The 20,472-nt window shown below is 41.0% G+C and overlaps 1 protein-coding gene across 3 annotated transcripts in view; it reads left to right on the forward strand.

Moving 5' to 3' along the window:
• The window catches only part of FAM120B (family with sequence similarity 120B), a 39,644-nt gene extending 21,418 nt beyond the window's left edge, over positions 1–18,226 (forward strand). For all 3 annotated transcript variants that reach the window (XM_039364404.1, XM_039364403.1, XM_039364402.1), the window contains exons 7-11: positions 12,918–13,124; positions 14,069–14,177; positions 14,730–14,867; positions 16,356–16,413; positions 18,127–18,226. In XM_039364404.1, coding sequence (XP_039220338.1) covers positions 12,918–13,124; positions 14,069–14,177; positions 14,730–14,867; positions 16,356–16,413; positions 18,127–18,139 — 525 coding nt within the window. In that variant the 3' untranslated portion in view covers positions 18,140–18,226. The remainder of the gene's footprint in view (positions 1–12,917; positions 13,125–14,068; positions 14,178–14,729; positions 14,868–16,355; positions 16,414–18,126) is intronic.
• The last annotated feature ends 2,246 nt before the right edge of the window (positions 18,227–20,472 follow it).

The following is a 20,472-nucleotide window of genomic DNA, read 5'->3' on the forward strand; positions in this document are numbered from 1 at the left end:
TCCTTCTATATCTTGTCAGTACTTGTCTTGTTCTCAACAGCTAAAAACATTATTGTTGGGATTTTTTTATTATTATTTGACAGTTCTACCTGCTCTGTCAAACAAAGAATTTGAGCGTCATATATCTGCATCTTGTAAGAAAAAGACCCAGGGTTGTAATTAAAACAATGCGGAATTTTAATTTAATTGTGGGGGGAAGGAGAAGCATGTGTCATACAGCCAAAGACTTTACATTATAGAGCTGTTAACTGCCTGACTTTATGGCCTTAAGTTGTAAGAAACCCTAAAGCAAATAAATGAGAACAGGTAATGTTGACATATTTTATTGGCATATTTATGAGCATTTTTTAGATAGGCTTACAAATTGCTCGGAAGCAGCTGTTCCTGGATAACCGTTCCTAAAGTCTGTATACATGATGCGTCCTACTAAAATCAGAAAGCTGCAAACAATTTTCCTTCCCCTCCCCCCACATTTCACATTTGCTGTTGTGATTGTAAATGAAAAATCATCAAATAATGATGGCAATAAGTCAACAAAACATTATCAAGTATGCCTGTGCAATTTCTGTCTTATTCTGGTGGGAAATTGTGGCTAAAATGCTTCTGTTTTCAGCACAAGAATTACATAATCAACTATGGTGAATTTGTATTCCACAAGAGAAATTATAGATATCATGTAAATACTTACAGAAATCAATATCTATGAAGTACCATGCTAAAACCAATATAAAAATGAATAGCTAAGATTAAAATTGCTTAATATGTTTCATTGAAAAGAGAATTATCCTCAATTTAAGATAGCTAAAAAGGAATGTTGCATCTATATCTGCCTTCATCACTACATTCTATACATTAACTAATTAAATAAGTAAAGAAATACATTGAAATAAATACGTATATTCTCAGTAAGTGTAAGGCAATCTTCCTATTTTAAGTGCAGTATCATCAGGCATTCTTAGCTTAACTTTGTTTTTTCCTTCTACTGTCCATAACAGAAGACCAATGGATATTCAAATTTATTTAGACACCCTACTAAGACTTGAGAATAGTTCATTGTTTTGCCTTACTGTGGTGAGCAACTTTAGACATTGTGGTTTGTAAATCATGATTTTTAGAAGAGCATTTACATGTAAAACTAGTGTTACGGCATATTAAATACTATATTAAGTGGTATTAATACCACTTTACAATGCCTTGGTAAGGCCACACTTGGAATACTGCATCCAGTTTTGGTCACCACGATGTAAAAAAGGTGTTGAGACTCTAGGAAGAGTACAGAGAAGAGCAACAAAGATGATTAGGGGACTGGAGACTAAAACATATAAGGAACGGTTGCTGGAATTGGGTATGTCTAGTTTAACAAAGAGAAGGACGAGGGGGGACATGATAGCAATGTTCCAATATCTTAGGGGCTGCCACAAAGAAGAGGGAGTCAAGCTATTTTCCAAAGTCAACGGGTGGAAACTAACCAAAGAGAGAAGCAACCTAGAATTAAGGAGAAACTTACTGACAATTAGAACAATTAACCAGTGGAACAATCTGCCTCCAGAAGCGGTGAATGCTCCAACACTGGAAGTTTTTAAGAAGAGACTGGACAGCCATTTGTCTGAAATGGTATAGGCCTGAGCAGGGGGTTGGACTAGATGACCTCCAAGGTCCCTTCCAACTTTACTATTATTATTATTATTATTATTATCATCATCATCATCATCATCATCATCATAACTTGAGGCATTTCATCTCAGTTGAATACTTTAAATTAAATTAGTTAAATTCTAGTTAAACTAGAGTTAAACTTGTTGAATTATATGGATTACTGCTGATCTTTGCTAATACAATGATCAGAAAACCATTCGGAGAAGTAACTAAAACTACGGTGCTGTGGTGGCGCGGTGTTTACAGTGTAGTATTGCAGGAAAATCTTGCCCACAGCCAAGAGTTTGATCCTGATGAGGCTCAAGATTGACCCATCCTTCAGTAAAATGAGAACCCAGATTGTTGGGGGCAATATATTGACTCTGTAAATAGCTTAGAGAGGGCTGTAAAGCACTGTGAAGCCATATATAAGTCTAAGTGCTGTATACAGATAGCTTTCGAAGAAAATAGAGATCATACTTTCTTTTGTTTCTTTCATTAAGCATTCTCTAGAATTCTAAATGTGTACAAGAAAAAAAATGAGACAAAACAAAGGTCTTTCCTATTAAATACCGTATTTTTCCGTGTGTAAGACGCTATTTTTTCTTGCAAATACCCTCTTCAAAAATCAGGTGCGTCTTATACACGGAAACATCATGGTAACCCCCGCAGCCCAGGGCATGCCTTTGTGGGTTGCCATGCTGCCTGGTACAGGTGTCAAGCCCCTGTGGGCTTGCCGCTAATGGGAGGGGGGAGAGGGCAAGATCTTCAGACGGCCAAACTTCTGGATTTGCTGGCTCAGCTGTTTGGTGTTCCGCTGAACAGCTGATCGGCCCGGAGAGCGTCTTATACAAGGGTGTGTCTTATAGACGGAAAAATATGGTAATCTTACCCCACAAAATGGAACCTGGGTCATTCCCCAAGTTTGGTCCATTTTATTGGTTAATTTTCTTTTGTCCCTTTAATAAATTCTTACTGACTATAGGACTGGTGTGTGTAACATTTTGGATTGTTTTTGATCCAAGTACTATAATTTTGTAGTCCCAAATAGCCCTGAAAACACAGATTTTGGTGTCTAATAAATGTTTAGATGTTTCATCTTCTCCTCTCCTTCTATTCCTTCCAGTCTTTGTGGTAGTTTTACAAATTCTCTTGACTGCTATTTTCAGAATGCATCTAAGTATGTTTTAAAAATGTGGTTTTTAAGGCATGTGGATAATTTCCTTGTTATTCAAAATATACTTCACCACCTTGGGATTTTATTGATGATTTATTACATTTTCCTTGAAATCACTTGGTTAGTACAGTGCATCTCTTATATTTGCTTTCCAGTGGAGCAGATACTACTCTGCATTCTATGCCTAGGTTCTGAAGTGTATTTCAACAAATGGAGAGGGATAACTTTGCTCACTGGAGTAATTCATTTGGCAGGTAACGGTGGGATTAGCTAATCAGAAGCAAGTTCCATTTTGTTTAGTTAGACTGACTCCCAGGTCAATGTATTATTGAACTAGGAAGAAAGTTCCGTTGAGCTATAAGGTTTATGATAAGTAAAGTTTATTATAAGATTTAAGATTACATTCTCAAACCCGGCAGGGCATATATCAGCTATTTCTTTTTGTCAACTCCCATCAATTAAAAATATGGAGAAGGCTAGCTTCCAAAAACTAGTACTTAACTGATGGATACAATTAACAATTGCATATCAGTTGACATTACCTGTTAAATATTATACCAACTTCTGGTATATAATGACTAGGTAGTTGAGAATCTGAAATACATTCTTTCTTTAGGCTAATCGGAAAAGGGTTGGATAAAGAGAGAAGATAGCATTTATTGGGCTAATGTCTACTGCACCACAGTGACCTGTCCTTGGCAGGTGTGGTAAGGGGGAAGGGAGCCAGTAGTAAGCAAGTCACAGCAGGCACACCTGCTTGACATCTGCTCTTGCATTCTTCTGCACCTGTCTTCCTATCTTTGTTACACAAGAGCAGGAATGCAGATCTTCACATCTGCCTATGCTTGAGGTGGAGTGATAGTGTAAGAAGCCTAGTGGTGAAACTCAAGAAGATGAAGAATATTGCGTGGCACATTCTACATATTTACTGACATAGTTTCTGTGCTGACAGTCAAAAAACTCAAAGTGCATAAAAATTTAAAACAATTATATAATCCTAGCAATAATTAAAATTCAAATAGGAGAACATATTTGCTGAATATTCAGTGAGGACTGAAACATTCCTATGACAACTATTCCCATTCCAGTACAGTTACTTGGACCATGACTTTATATTATAGGAAAGCATAGGAAAGTACATAGGAAAGCATTCTTTCATGTAACTGTTCCATATCAGTCATGGGCACAGCATCTGAAGTTAGGCGTATTGTCAGGTAAGACTGTGTTAGCCTAACTACAATGTTTGGTGAATTGTGTTGAACTGAAATCAGAAGATTAATTAGCTGTCTCTAAAGGCAATATTGCTGTTATTACATCTACACTCAAACTATCCCTATACGATATCCCTATACTATCAAGCCTCTATTGTCTAGTCCAGTGGTGGTAAACCTATGGCACGCGTGCCAAAGGTGGCACTCGGAGCCTTCTCTGTGGGCACACGTGCCATTGTCCCAGCCTTGCCTCCCCCACGACCCCCTTCCTCACCAGCAGCCTCCCTGGAGGAGAGTTGCCCCTGAGCGTGGCCCACGCAGAGCAGCGCAGCCAAGGACATGGCAGCCAGTCAGCATAGACAAGACTGCCCTCCCGCTCCATCCTCTATGGCAGGGGTCCTCAACCTTGGCAACTTTAAGACTTGTGGACTTTAACTCCCAGAAAGCTGGCTGAGGAATTCTGGGAGTTGAAATCCACAAGTCTTAAAGTTGCCAAGGTTGGAGACCCCTATTGTCAGTGATCCATTTTTTTCCCCTTGGGAGGAATTCTTTCACCCTGTTTACCTTGTCTCAACCAGTTAATTACTGGTAGTTATTATTAATAACTGCCACCACTTGGTAGGGGTTTAGCATTCTGTTCCTTTTGTGTTAATATCTTCCTAAATCCAAGTGCCATAACAGCCTGTCCCGTGGTCACAACTCTTAGGTAAACTTGTAAAATTGCCGACTTGTTGTTATTTCATTTTCAACATCCCTAGGCTTTTTTTTTTTTTTAAGGTACTGTAAGGTTGATGGCACAACAGCCAGGAAGCAGTTGAGTTTTTCAATCATTTTGTTCGCATTCTTTTCTAAACCCCAACATCTAGGTAGCTCCCACTCACAGTAACTTCTCATATATATTTTTTCGCTAGCAGATGGCTATGGACAAATAAATATTTTGCTTTTGTCAACAAATAAGGACAGAGCCCTAGCATTTTCCTTTCCTTCTATGCAAAGTGAAAATGAAATGTTTATTACTCCATGATTGACGGTAACTCTGGAGGCAAGATACTGATTTGATTATACTTTTTGTGTTTTTCTGTTGGCCAGCTGGAGTGGGTAAACACTGATTGGTTCATAGTGTTCTCTGTGTTTCAAGGTCAGGAGAAGGAAAAATTGTTGCAGATCAGTTTCAAACTACTTTGTGAAAGATTGAAGAGTGAAATGTTTGGTGGTGTGGAACTGCCCTAAGTCAAAATAAGGAAAAGAAATTATTTAACATATTTTCCAGCATATAAGACGACTTTCTAAAGCATTCAAATTGGCGCCGAAGTCGGGGGTCGTCTTATACGTCGAGTCGTCTTATACGCCGGAAGTTATGGTAGTTTCTGGCGTATAAGACGACTTTCTAGGCATGCAACTCGGCGCCGAAGTCGGGGGTCGTCTTATATGCCGTGTCGTCCTATGCGCCGGAAAATACAGTATATGCCTCCTCTTCTCACTATTGTTGCAGTAGTGAAACATATTTCAATGTATGAAAGATAATGTTTCATTTTTTTCATTCATGATTGCATTAGTATTGTATGGATGGCTGCCGCTTTGTCAACTGGCATTTCCTCTACTGTTTTAAAACTATCTCAAACAATGCAATGTGAAAAAAGATATTTGTCGCTTTCTTTATCTCAGGATTTATTTCAGTGGACAGTATAGCCTCTTCGAAGCCTCCATTACAGCCTGTCAGAGGCATTTAAGCCTTTGAAATTTCCCAGTCTGCTTCCCATATATTCTCCCATGAATGTTGTGCTCCCCACAACCTGGTAAAGGTTTGTTTATAATGTTTGACATACACAAAGGTAGAGGGATGCATCCTTTGCCCCTCCTGTTAGCTTTTTTTCTTCGCTTGAATATTTATGACTTTGTGGAGAAGAAGTAGAATGTTGATGTATGAAGTGCTACTATAAATCTCTGTACTCCAGAAGCCCACCCTCCAGTCAAGAAGTAGTAACGAAAATGTAAAAGATTTTTGCCCATTACAGAATACAGAACTCTAGTGATAGATGAGAAAGGAAGGGGGAGAGAGAGAGGTGGTAGCTTATTTAAAAAGTTGAGAGAGTGTATTGATGAGAGAGAGAGGGAGGGAGGGAGGGAGGGAGGGAGGGAGGGAGGGAGGGAGGGAGGGAGGGAGAGAGATTGAGATTATAGATTTAGCCACTTTTGAGACTAAAAGACACCTAAGGACATAAATCTGTCTAATCCAAGCAACATTGGTTCCCTTTTCATCAACTTCAGCCCTTACAGTATGGCTTTATAAGAGCAGGGGAGAATGACAAAGAGAGGGAAGCAGTTTGAGTGGCCCCACTCACTGTATCACCTACAGATGGCTCTAGACATGTTCCACCCCAAGGGGACAGAAAGTTGTCCATATCATGAGTATAACTATGATATTCAATGTCATTCTGCTTTTTTTAAATTTCTATTTAATTTAAAAGTGAATACAAGCATCTTAAATTGCAGATCTTTAATTTCATGCATTATGCGATCCTTGTACCTGTACCAGCTGGCTGCCATATTTTGCATTATATGATTCCTAAACACTTTTTAATGGTAACCTGTTGCAGTAATAAAGACTGTTGTTACCATAGTATAGTGATGGCGAACCTTTTAGAGACCAAGTGCCCCAAAACCAAGTGCCCCAAAACCACCCCAGCCTGCCTCTGCTCCGCCCCGCTTCACCCTGCCCTGCCCCCAGCCCGCCCCCGCTCCGTCCCCACCCCGCTCATTCGCAGAGCCGCACACCACCTCCATGGCTGCCGCAGATCGCCCAGGCGGCCCAGCAGTGGCATGGTGGCCACGCCGTCCGCCTGCGCCCCACAGCATCAACTGCGCATGATGGGGCATGAGGGCAGAGTCTTGTCCCCACTGGCTGGCTGCCATGTCATTGGCTATGCTGCTCTGCGCAGGCCATACTTAGGGCCGAATCTCCTCCAGGGGTGCTGCTGGTGAAGGGGCTGCAGGGGAGGTGGGGCTCGGGCAATGGCGTGTGTGCCCACAGAGAGGGCTCTGAGTGCTGCCTTCGCCACCACTGCCATAGTGGATGTAATAGTGCAGAAGCCCTCTTAACTACAGTTCCTTCCTATGAATCCAGTATTAGCTGAGGATCAGAGAACACACTCCCACACTTCGGATCTCTTACTTCGTGTTGATCCTCGGTCCTACCAACACCCACCTTCAATTCTACACTGAAACCAATTTACAACTAGTCCTTGACTTACAATCATGCATTTAGTGACCGTTCAAAGTTACAGCAGCACTGAAAAAAAGTGGTTTATGACTGTTTTTCATATTTACGACTGTTGCAGCAATCCCAAGGTCACGCGATGATCCCCTTTTGCGACCTTCTGACAAGCAAAGTCAATGGGGAAACCAAATTCATTTAACAGCCGTGTTGCTAACTTAACAACTACATTGATTCGCTTAACAACGGTGGCAAGAAAGATTGTAAAATGGGGCAAAACTCTCTTAACAACTATCTCGCTTGCCAATGGAAATTTTGGCTTCAATTTTGGTCGTGGTTGTAAGTCAAGGACTATCTGTATAGAGTATTCTATCGATAATGTTGCTAATGTGAATTTTTTGTTAAAGAGTTTTCCACTTTGAACTCCAGTTTTTAATTTTATCTTTTCTGCTTATGTTTACAAACTTAGGTATGAAATATAGGCATGGTCCATTGACAATGCTAAATATGTAGCATTAGAGCTAAACCCTATTTTTTTTAAAAAAAAAATTGAAGTGGCATCAGAAAAGCAAAGGCCTCAATTTTTGAGTCTCAGAAAACGAATACATAAATCTGCTATCGTGTGTTCTTTGCAATAACAAAATAGCTTTTGTTTAGCAGGCTTGAGTTCCCACATGCATAATAACAGCCCTGTCAAATTAGGATTTTCTGTTCCTTATTTGAGAAGGAGGGGAAGGGACGTTAGTGGGAGTGGCCTTCCGGAAATACATGTAGTGACATCCTAGCATTAGACTAGAATTGAAAATTGGGGATTTGTCATTTCTGCATCAGTTTTGTCTGATCTGGGTGCCCTCCAATGTATGGATTTTAATTTCTAGAATTCTTGTATGAATGTGTGTATATATGTATATATATGGTCTCTAATTATGCTAAAAATACGAATCCTGGGTAAATCCATGCTATAAAATAATCCAAACACCAGGATAATACTAAAAACAAAACTTGTTTAATTAAAAGCTAAGTCTTTCGTCGGTCAACACTACCGACATCATCAGAGCATGATGCAAGATTGCTGGGAGTCCTTCTTATGCTGCCGGGCGGCTTTGCGCTCAGCTCCTTGACCTGGTTACCGGTCCATCCATTCTCTCCATCTGGTTTCTTAAAGGGCCCACGTCCTTTATTGTGTTGATGCCCTCCGAAGTTGCTGTTTCCTTCCTCCTGGATCCAACCATTTTCCATTTCTGTTCGCCCACTCTCACATCTGTCATCCTCTCTAGCCCCATTCCGTGGTCCATTAGATCCTCCCTGGACTGGCTATGTTTGCGTGCGTTCGAGGGAGGGTGTGTGTCAAGCGGGTCCGAACGTCTATTGGCACAATCCCTGGCGGCTGCATTCCTGCACACATTCCTCCACCCAGGGACACTGTTTTCCTCCTCAGGTGTCTGTGAGTATGCTGTACCGCTTCTAGTTGTCCCCCTCCTCTTGAGGCTCCTCATTACTTGCTCGCACGTTGGGTTCTTCAGTTCTTTTGCACACGTGCAGGGCCTCACTACATCACTTTCCATCATAAGTCTCTGTTTTCCTTTCCTATTCAAATCAGTAGGATAACCCATCTCTCCCCTCATGTTGGCGGGCATCGTGAAGCAGGTGTCTCATGGGCTATCATCCAACCCCCTTTGTTGTTCACCCCTGTCATTGTTTCCCCTTTTTACGATGCCTCAGGCCCCTGTACACAGGTGGGAGGAGACACAAGCCCCTTGGTCAAGGGTACATATAGATTACGCTGGGCTCTTTCAGGGGCAATTCTTCCTTGTCTTCGTTGACAGCCATTCCAAGTGGCTAGAGGTTGTACCTGTTTCCTCCATTACTACTGCTAGGACCATCCAGGTTTGAAAGGAATCTTCGCCTCCCATGGACTTCCAGACGTCCTGGTCTCAGACAATGGCCCCAATTCACTTCTTCTGAGTTTCAGGCTTTTCTACAGGCCAACTTGATCCGGCATGCAACTTCAGCACCATTTCATCCATCTTCCAATGGCCAGGCAGAGAGGATGGTGTGCACTACCAAAGATGCCCTCAAGAGACTCACTTATGGCAGCTGGCATCACAGGTTAGCTGATTTCCTTCTCTCACAATGCACCACACCTTGCACAGCCACAGGAAAGGAACTTCACTGGGATCGCCGCCTCATCACGAAACTGGACAGGTTGTATCCAGACTGGGTGGCTTCACAGGTGTCACAGCCATGGGCACCTAGGAGACTACAGGTGGGCAATCCGGTCTGGGCAAGGAACTATGGACCTGGACATCTCTGGGTCACAGCAGTGGTATGCAAGGTCTCTGAGCCGCTGTCATACGAAGTGGCCTTGGATGATGGGCGCGTCATCCGACATCACATAGACCAACTGCACTGGAGACTTCCCAGCAACACTTCCGCTCCTGGCTCTGCTCTCGGGGGGGAGGAGGACCATAATCATAATTCTGGACCACAGTCTCCCAGCTCTAGCGGTTCTTCCCACGCTGCCGCACATGTTCCATAAAGGGGGCATTCACACACTTCAGCTATTGCTCCAGACAAGGAGTCTCCAGAAAGGGGGTTTGCCATGGAGGCGGCTCCTGATTCTGGCACCTCTGACACATAACGGGGGCCATGGATTATTGGGCCACATCCGCCACTCAGGCCACTCCAGCTGCTGGTCTTGGGCTCGAGGGACAGTGCTCCCAAGAGGAGTCCATTGTGGACTTGGGGAATTCCATCCCACCACTGGACTTGGGGAATTCCACCCCCCCCCCAAGGAACCCTGGCTTGGATTTAGAGGATCCAGCCAATCAGCGGCTGGGTTAGTCACCTGGGTCCTTGGGGCACCAAAGTCCTGGTCTGCCTAGCCTGGCAGGCGAGCTGGCAGGCCAGGCACACACACCCGCCATAAGAAGGTCACAGCGGGTCAAGGGTCCACTCAAACATCTTAAGGACTATGTGAGGTTTCTGTCAAGCCAAGGGAATCTTGCTAGTTCTTAAGCAAATGCAGAATAAACACTCAGGTGAAGGGTGTTACAATTCAGTGTATTATTTTGTTGTATTTTTTTTGTATAATTACAAATGTAAGATTGCTCTGCCTGTGTGCAGGCATCTTGTGTGTCACAATAACATACAGTCAATTGAACACATGTATGTGTGCTGTTATAACAATAAAGGTACTTATTGTTTTATCTAGGGGGAGGGGTGTTATGTCCTGGGCCTGCTGAATCATTCAGCAGGCTCAGAAATGTTGCAAAGGGTCCCGGGCAAACCACAAGGTTGCTCGGGACCAGACTGGCTGTCTTCAGCCTTGCGTGCATGCGCAAGGCGCGAAATCAGCCTTTGCATTCATTGGTTGATGCTGTCCTTGCAAGGACACTATAAAAGGCCTGTGCGCCATTTTTTTAGTTGCTGTTTTGTTGGAGTAATCAATAAAGAAGACTTGCTGTTACACCATTTGGTTCCTCGCAATGCTTTTAACCCGCGGATTTAACAGGTATGACTAGCTGATGAGAGCTAAAGAGCTTGAAATAGCTATACTAGTTTCCCTTTAACTCTTTGTCAGCCACAAAATTTAGAATACACACACACACACACACACACACACACTCATACTGTATATGAGATTCAAGGGAACTGGTTTTTTAAAAAAATGTCTATGCAGTTCTAATTTAGGACATAATTTAGCATATATATTGCAATCTCCATTGTGTTCACTGGGGGAGAAAATGTTCTCAACTTGTGCTAATCAGCAGCTCACCCAAATGGTAGGTGACATGTGGCTTCCTCTTTTTTTCAAGTGAAAGGGGGCCTAATTCCTGCTGTAGTTCGAATATTCCACTTGCCATCCGCTGATTTTCTGCATCACCTTTGGTCAAAACAGGAGTACAGGAAACTCTTCTGGGGGTTGGTTCAAACAGAAATCCCTTTGAACTTTGGAAAGGAATTTAATTCGCTTGAGTTTGATGAATAAACATGGCTTTATTTGTAGTGGGTTCCTTGGTCTGTTTTGATTTTTGAATTCTTCTTCGTTGGGACACTGAAATGTAAAGCGATATTGGGTTGTCTGTTTAGGTTCACTCTGAGCCTCAGCTTACAGTAAATATGAGTTTTGTCCTACCAAAGTATCACTTTACACAAATCTGCCTTTGTGAAGCTCAGCAAATAAACCTTTCTAGCATATAAACCCCAAACTGCTGATTTGTTTACTGTTAAATATTTACTGTGACGCATTATGGAACTGGTTATTCTAGTTTGTCCCTTCTAGCCAATGCTGTAGTTTTTTAAGATCTTTCTTATTTTTAGCCCTCTTGTCTGGGCTACTTCTTTGATTAGGCAGGAAGGACTAATGTGAGCTCTAATCTTTAACACACACATAATATAACTGTATTTTCAAAATAAATAGCACTGCATTCTGGTGGGAAAGGGGAGCACATAACTATAATATTCTGTGTGTTTGATTGATGTCACTTAAACTGACTGAAGGGAACTGAACTTACCACCTCTTTGGAGGAGGGGGTCAACAAAATATATATTAGTAGCCTATAAGTTTCCATGGTCTTAGACAATGGGTAGCATTAAGAAGAAAATAATTATTTTAAGTTATTACTGATCTTTCTGCACAAAGTGAATTAATTTTACCAGAATGTCCAAAGCAGATGAACAGTAACTGAAAGCTTTCTATCATCATATCCTTGCTTCAGCATTCTCCTTTGTTAACATGCTCATAATAAATTAAATTCAATATGTTCTTTTGCTAGATAATTTTGTAAGGTAAAATTAAACTGTCTCTAGGGAGTTTCATAGTTAAGCAAGCATGTTAATCCAGTAATTAGTAATCAGAATTCAGTTCTGCCAGCCATACCATGCTGGTGCTGTCAATAACCTTAAAATTGTATGTGTTTGTAGTACAAGTTCTTGTAGGGCTCATCATACTATCATTATCTGATCGCGTTGTGTTGTCTGGAAATGGCTTCTACATCTACCATTCTGGGTTAATACATCTTTTATATTTGCCAGGTAGATGGGTCTGTGTGACTACTACCTTTGGAAACAGCCATATATTCTGTGGTTTCATTAAAAATCCTCCCATACTGACATCCAGACAACTAGAGAATAGGGACATAGGCCATATATCATATTGGCCTACATATGTCATAGTACATACTGTAACAATAAACAAGGGTTCCTACTAATACCAGTGAATCTGATTGGAAGCCCACAAACAAGACATGAGCACAATGGTAGTTTCACTGCCATGTTCCCTAGCAGTTCTTGACCAACTGTGGATAGACTACAGTTCTAGATGGTTGTAACACTCTAGAGTTCTTAAATTGGATGGATGGATGGACAGATGGACAAATGTATGGATGATAAATTTCCTTCCTTAGTATCCTGGAAATTCTATGTGATGTATTCCAACTATATCCAGGATGCAGGGTGATGCTGGTAACCACACGATTTATGCTTGATGAAGGAAGCCAGTAAGACACATTTTTATATTTCTTCCAGATTTTATTGCAGAACATGGAACTACTGCATTTTTCTTTCCTGCCAAGCCATCAATGTATTGTATTAAATGTAAAAAAAAAACTACCATTCTTATCTACAGGAACCATATTAAAGGTCATTAATTGCTGCTCTCCCTTTCTCTTTTTAACAGCTTGCCCAAATTGATTCAAGAGCAGTACAGCTTGGTTCTGTCTTTGTCCGTGGCCTGGGTGTGCTGGTGATGGCCAATAGTGCCTGCGGTTTCCCCTTTCGAATGGAAGATTTGATGCCATGGCATATATTTGATGGAAAACTTTTTCAGGAAAAATACCACCAAGTTCATAGAGGATGCCCTTTATATCAGCTCCTGGAACACAATGCAAGTATACAGTTTTGATTTTAGGTTGAGTAAAACCTTTTTGTACTTAAAAAGGTCAGCAAAATGTGTGTGTGTGTGTGTGTGTGTGTGTGTGTGTGTGTGTGTGTGTGTATTATGTATATATTACATTTAGCACCTGCAATCTTCCAGACTTTCCTGGCTAATATTTGGTTAATGTGGAGAAATGGACTCAGCTTTAGTCACAATTAGAGTTGACATAATGAATTCAGTAGGACATAGGTTTGTCAAAATCTTCTCTAAGCATTACTAATCATGGTTCTAGTTTTAGAAGTGCTGTACAGTCATGGAATATTTGTAATCTCTTCAGATATTTCAAAAAGTACTCTATGTTTATAAAGGAAGGACTAGATCAGCATTTCTCAACCATGGCAACTACAAAATGTTTGGACATTTATAAATACTGATAAAATAGTTTTATATATTAAAACTAGCCTTTTAAGTTAGCAGAGGCTTTCTGGACATAGTTCTAAATCATAATTCAGTAGTTGCTGAATGAATCTAAGATTCATGCTCACCATTTCAATCTTTTCCTTGTGCATGAGGAAGGTTAAAAAACTGTTGAATTTTGATTCATTCATAATTGGACAATAAGCCATTTTTTAAAGGAAGCCATACCTGGAATTGGAAAAGTAGACAAGCTGCTTTAGTCTAATCCAGTGTTTCTCAACCTTGGGAACTTTTAGCTAGATGGACTTTAATGCCCATGTCGGCTGGGGAAGTCCATTCATCTTAAAAATTGTCCACACTGAGAAAGTCTGGTGTATCCATATTTTATCCATTTCTTTGGATGGTCTAGGGATGGACTGGGTTACTAGCACATACTTTTATCATTAACATCTGAACCAAACCTTTATGATTTCATTTTAATTTGCCTCAAAAGAAGTGAACATTTCTCAGAGTTACCAATACTACTTCACCTACAGGAATTACGATGCACAAAGTTTCAGAATCTGATGGACCTTATTTGCAAAGTAAGTTCAGCAAATGGGAGGAAAATCCAGAGCAGACCAAGACCAAGCAGCTTTGTCATAGGTAGGTACTACCTGAATTCTTCAGAAAACTCACTGCATGTGACTCATGAGAATATATCCATCTTTGCCAAGACGTAAGATCCAGTGGTACAAAGCTTCACAGATAAAATGTTGATGTGCTATAGTCCAACAATATTTGTTATAAAAACCAAGTAGTCATGGAAGAAGTAAATTGGATATAAAGGCCTTATTTGGTTTCCTGTATCAATAGAACTCCAATCCAAAGAATGAGGATGCTCCATGTACATGTGAGAATGTTCTTTCGGAAAAAGAGAGATGCATTCTTCATGTAGGACAGGATGCACTTAGAGTATACCAAATCCTGTTTATACAAGAAATTCATAAAATCTAATTTTGCTTGAAACATGTGTAATAATAAACCTCACCTCTGTTGCTTCTACATTTTAAAGAAGTAGTAATTACATGTTCCACATTTTTTTCCATTCTAGCTTAAAAACCAAAACGCTTTCATCTACAGAAACTTCATTTTAAATGCAAATATGGGGCTATTTTTTTTCATCGGTGTGTTGTCACTGGCCAACATTTTCTTTAGGGAATCCTGGAAGGGGCAGAGGTTCTCACCGGAGGCTTCTGAACAGAAATCCGTCTCCTTGTCATCAGCCCCAGTGCAGGGAAAGCCAGTGGAGAGGGCCTCAACAATCTGGTTCCTTCTCTGAATTTCAGCCCTCAGGTAAAAAATAATAATAATAAAATCGCACAGTTTACAACTGAAATACCAAGCTACAGTATAATTTTGAAATTTATTTACTTACAGTTTTTTTCATCTCACTTTTTTTTTTAAGTTTAAAGTATGAGTCAAGGTCTTGATCGTAACCCTGAGAGTGGTCAACTGATTTTTATAGAGTGAAAATAGTGAGTCAAGAAGAAAAGGGCTTATTTTAATTATGAGGCAAAGCTAACTTTTCTAAGAACGACAGAAAAAAATAACCATGTCAAAACAAAGTTATCTTATTGCAGCGTATCTTTCTTTCTCACGTATCAGCAGGATTTCCCTGTTTAAGCAAAGACATTCTGTGTTTGTTTTGTATCAAATTCTTAAGGAATTTCACTAGCCAGTCCGCCAATTGCCTGTCTTCTCTTGTCCTTATTTGTTCCTCAGATCAGTAAAGCTTTTGTCCAGAATCTCTGTTGAATGGTTCTTGGACATACTTGAAAGTGAGCTCTGAATTCCAATAAAGGCGGTTCCCACTTTCAAGCTTGAGTTTTCTTCAGTTTTTCAATGGGACAATTAAAATATCACACTTAATTGTCTGCAATTTGGCTCTGTAATTGTCTGTGGTTGGCAGCCTTATATTAGTCCTCTTAAAACATCAAGCTTAGAGCATCTGTTAATTTATCGGCTGAAATGACAAAAGTGTGATTTACCGTTTTAAACAACGGTCTGATCAAGTCTTTCTCTCTCTCTAGCACTTCTTAGCTGTTTAAGGGTTGAGAGAGAGAGGTGCAGTGGCAGAATAGGATACTAGTGAAAAGATTTTTTTTTATATAGTAACATTAGGAAGGCTTTTAATGGATATCACTTTTTAGCTTAACCTGCTTCCAAGCTCCTTGGAAGAGTAATAGAATTCATCTGGGACTTCCCAACTACTTTACCACACTCAAATCATTTTGAAGACAGATGATCCCTCTGCAATATTTTTGATAGACATTTATCATACTTTTTGAAACAACACTGATGGCAAATTCCAAGATTTACAGTGTCAATATATTTAGAAGGCCCCAGAATGGAGAAGGGTGGTTTAGAGAATCTTGTTGGGTAAGAGAGGAAATATGTGTGGAATATTGGGTTTATTGTTTGTTGTGTTACTTCTTCAATCTCTTTCTCCCTCCCTCCCCTAAAAATGAACATCCTTTTCTCAGATTATAGATCACATGTTCCATGACAAATTTTAAAATCTGTCCTTCCAGTTTCTTTTTCCACTCATGTCATTATAGTTCGGAGATGTTTTGTGACTGATGGGAAGGCTTTCAGTTACATAGGAGGTAAAATAGCAAGGACTGAAACAAAAATACCACATGGTACAAGAACATACATCACTCTGAGCATTTTGAAGGACTATCACTTCCTAAAATAAAGAAATAGTATTTGCAAAGTTCTAAAGAACATGTTTCTTCGCTTTTTGTGCGTGTTATAAATTAATCTGTCCCCACACCTCAGGTTCACAATATAGACCAAGACACCAATCCTTGAGGAGACAATTCCAATTTGTTCCTCGGTAAGTAAGTTTTGAAGAAACGGGATAAGGGAAGGAAAACCCTCTTTAACACCTGTATAAAGTCCCTGGGAGAGGTCATCTGTTGATTCAGGTGAGATGTCATCAATGCTCTGATGATACTCAGCTGTACATCTTTACCCTGGGCCAGGGTAGGCAACCATAAAAGACCCAAGGTTGCCTACCCCTGCCCTGGGCCAAGCTGCAGATGCTATGAGAATCTTGACCTGGTAAATGGAGGCTGTTCAGAGCTGGGTGGAATAAAACAGACTGAAAATGAACCCAAACATGATACAGGTAGTCCTCGACTTATGATCACAATTGAGTAATTTCCACTGTTAACCAAGAGTTGTAAAATGTGCTCCATTTCACAAGCTTTCTTGCACAGTTGTTAAGTGAATTGCTGCAGTTGTTAGTAACATAGTTGTTAAATGAATCTGGCATCCCTCTTGATTTTGTTCCTGAGAACATTGCAAAAGGTGATCATATAACCTCAGGACATTGCAACCGTCATAAATACATGCCAGTTGCCAAGTGCCTGAATTTTGTTCATGTGGATCGCAACACCCATAAGTGTTAAAAATGGCCACTTTTTTCAATGCTGTTGTACTTTTAATGGTCACTAAACAAAGGGTTGTAAGTCGAGCATTATCTGTAGAGTTATTGTTTGTACAGAAGGGATCTCTGCCAGCTCCAGTGATAACTCTTGAAAGGGGGGGAAACACTTCCCCAAAGCAGCAAATCCATGACTTCCTCCTGAACTGATGATTGTTACTAGATAACTATATGGAGGCTGTGGCCCAGGAACCTTAGCCCAACTCGAGGAAGGAGTGAGAGGTCTTAGTCATAGTAACCCATACCTTTATCCCTACGTTGGTTTACACTCTGCTCAAAAGACCATTCAGAAACTGGCAGAAGTACTAACTATAGTACCTCCTATATTAGAGAATCAAAAATCAGTAGAATCATGTAGCATCTAATTGTAGCATCTAATTGTACAGTCAATTGGGTGCAATTCAGAGTGCTGATTTCAACCTATAAAGCCTCCTATGGCTTGGCATCAAGGTGCTTACAGAACTGCCTTCACCTCACAGTGAAGCAGTCTGCCTGTCTTTCCCATTGCATCCATGCTGCCACCATATTTTCATGGTCTCTCAGATATGCAACTCACGGGCTGGTTTTTTTCAGTTTCAGCCCTCATGTTATAGAGTAGGCCTCCCAATCTTGACAACTTTAAAATGCATGGACTTCAGCTTCCGGAATTTCCTAGTTGGCTGGGGAATTCTGGGAGTTGAAGTCCACACATCTTAAAAGATGCAAAGATTCGGAAAGCCTGCTCTAGAGCAGTGTTTCTCAACCTCAACAACTTGAAGATAAGTGGGTTCCAACTCCCAGTATTTCCCAGCAGCCAGTTGGTCCACACATTAAAGTGGCTGAGGTTGACAAACGCTACTCTAGGTATTTAATTTGGCTCCCTTGTTGTCGAGAGGTTTTCAAAATACTGGTAGCTGTTTCTGAAAGTTTTTGAGGAGTGAGTGATCACCATTGTGCCAGTTGTATTATGGAAGATTTATCCCAATTGTGGTTGCTAGATGAGGATTATCTGAATTATTGTTTTATTATCTCTCATGCAAATGTTTGCAGGGGAGAAGTTCTCTCTTATTAGAATGAATTGTTCATTTTTGCTTCATCGTAACTATTTTCTTTTGATTTTAGATGGCCAAGATGACACTCCTCAAGGCTATGAATGAGCAGAGAAGTTCTGTTCTTATGATGTACACAGTTAATTGTTTGAATAAATGGGGTTATTGATCAATTTGTTTTTATGATTTGTAAAGCATAATGAGGCACCATATATCTTTCACAAAATAAGATGCCTTTCCCTTTAAAGTTGCATGTTCTCATATAGTTGCACCATTGACAATAGGCTTTCTTTCTAAAGAAATAGTTTTCAAAATCTACAAATCAAATACACAAATAGAGGTGGTCCTTGACTTGCAATCATTCATTTAGTGACTGTTTGAAGTTACAACAGCACTGAAAAATGACTTACAATCAGTTTTCATGCTTACAACTGTTGCAGCGTTCCCACGGACACATGATCAAAATTTCGGCACTGGTAACACATATTTACAGCAATCAGACTCTCCCGGATTCATAAGACTGCCATTTGGGATCTTCCCAGCCAGGTTCGGACAAGCGAAGTCAATGGGGGAAAGTGGATTCACTTAACCATTGAGTAAGTTATTTAACAACTGCGGTGATTTGCTTAATAACCATGACAGAAAAGATCATAGAATCAAGTGCAACTCATTTAATAGCTTTCTTGCTTTAGCAATAGAAATTCTGGTACCAGCTGGTTGTGGGTTGTAAGTTGTTGTAAGTGGTTGCAAGTTGTCATAGTCCTCAGCTTATAATCGATTGTTAAATGACCATTTGAGTCACAAAAGCTTTGGAAAGGGTGCTTTATGGCCTACAGAGCATTCTGACCATCATAAAATGTTGCACTGCCCCATTCCCCCCCCCAGTGTTCATGTGATCATATTTTGAGCACTTGGCAACCAGCTCCTATTTACAATTGGTGCAGCATCCCATGGTCATGTGACCATGATTTGGGGGAGGGGGGTTAAGCAAGTTTCCAGAGGTTTTTTTTTTGCTGGTTTCTGGCAAAAATCAGCCGGCAACAGCGTCTATCCCTCAAAAGTTGGCTGAGTCTGTTATAAGAGAGCTGCTACAGGATGAGGAGCCACTGAACCCCAGCCTGCTCAATACAGAGGACTTGTTTCAGTTACTGAAGTTTTGCCTCAGAATGTACTTTACGTTTGACGGTACCATATATGAACAGATAAAAGGCACACCCATGGGGTCTCCTATCTCGGGTTATTACCGAAGCAGTCCTGTAAAAACTGGAACACAATGTGATGACCGTTATTTAACAGGGTCAACACCCATTGCAACACAACAGCAGATAAGTTTAAAGAATGGGCATGCCTTTATCAGGTATGCATGCAAAATGGATGTTCAACAAACTTCATCCGACGCTGCTGCCAACACTGTGAATCACAATCAACCGGTGATGGACCAATGACTGCTACTTGGGTGACACTGCCGTATATAAATGGAGTATCTGAGGCCGCTGCACAGATACGACCCACGACATCAAAGTAGCACATAAACCCAGCCAGACCCTAAGAACAAAAATAATGTGCCCCAAAGAACCCCTGTCCGAAGGCGAAAAGTTATCCGTGATCTACCGGATTAACAATTGTCCATGCAATTATGTTGGAGAGACCACAAAACACCTTCAGACAAGGGTCCACGAGCATGAGCTGGCGGCCAAACGAAAAAAACAACAGTCTCAGGTGTGGACACACATGAGTGAGCATGGCCACACATTTAATTTCGCGGGGGTTGAGGTTATTGTCCAAGATCCAACGAAGGGCGGCCATTTACTGAAGGAGGCCTGGCTATCTAACCAGCACTCTTATCAACTGGCATGTCATTACCAACATACCAAGTGCTGAGACAACATGAACAGTCGCACAGTGGGTTAAAACGGACAAACCATCGACCACCCCTCTCCGGGGCAAACAAGAAAGTGAAAGATTCCAGCTACATATCCACAGAGACATTGGCGTGGCAGAGGGCTACGGGGAGCGGAAATATGGAAGCACAGCCTAGACCCGTCACAAGATCAAAGAGGAAACAACAGACCAGTGCGGCTAACACGATCAACACAGCAGATAGACTACTAACTGACACAATCACCCCACATACAGTGCATCTAAACATGACGGGGGGTGGCAACGCCTGACAGCCACATTTTGTGGGACAAGATGGATCGGCAGGCGAGGCAGGTGGGAAGAGTAAAATCAAAGCGGATGTCAGCCAGCGCAGCTGAATCAGGATTAATGCAATCAATTACAGGAGGGCGGGGGGCAGGTAGACCTACGACACGTTCAGTGACCTGATCATTAATAACCGAAGGGCTATAAGAAGGAGTGCCTCCAGTTGCTAGCTCATACTTTGGTAATATCAGCAGTTGCTGACGAAAGCTCAGTA

The sequence above is a fragment of the Crotalus tigris genome, unplaced genomic scaffold (genome assembly GCF_016545835.1).
Source record: "Crotalus tigris isolate CLP2741 ecotype Arizona unplaced genomic scaffold, ASM1654583v1 scf7180000019759.570773, whole genome shotgun sequence".
Classification (NCBI taxonomy): Eukaryota; Metazoa; Chordata; class Lepidosauria; order Squamata; family Viperidae; genus Crotalus; species Crotalus tigris.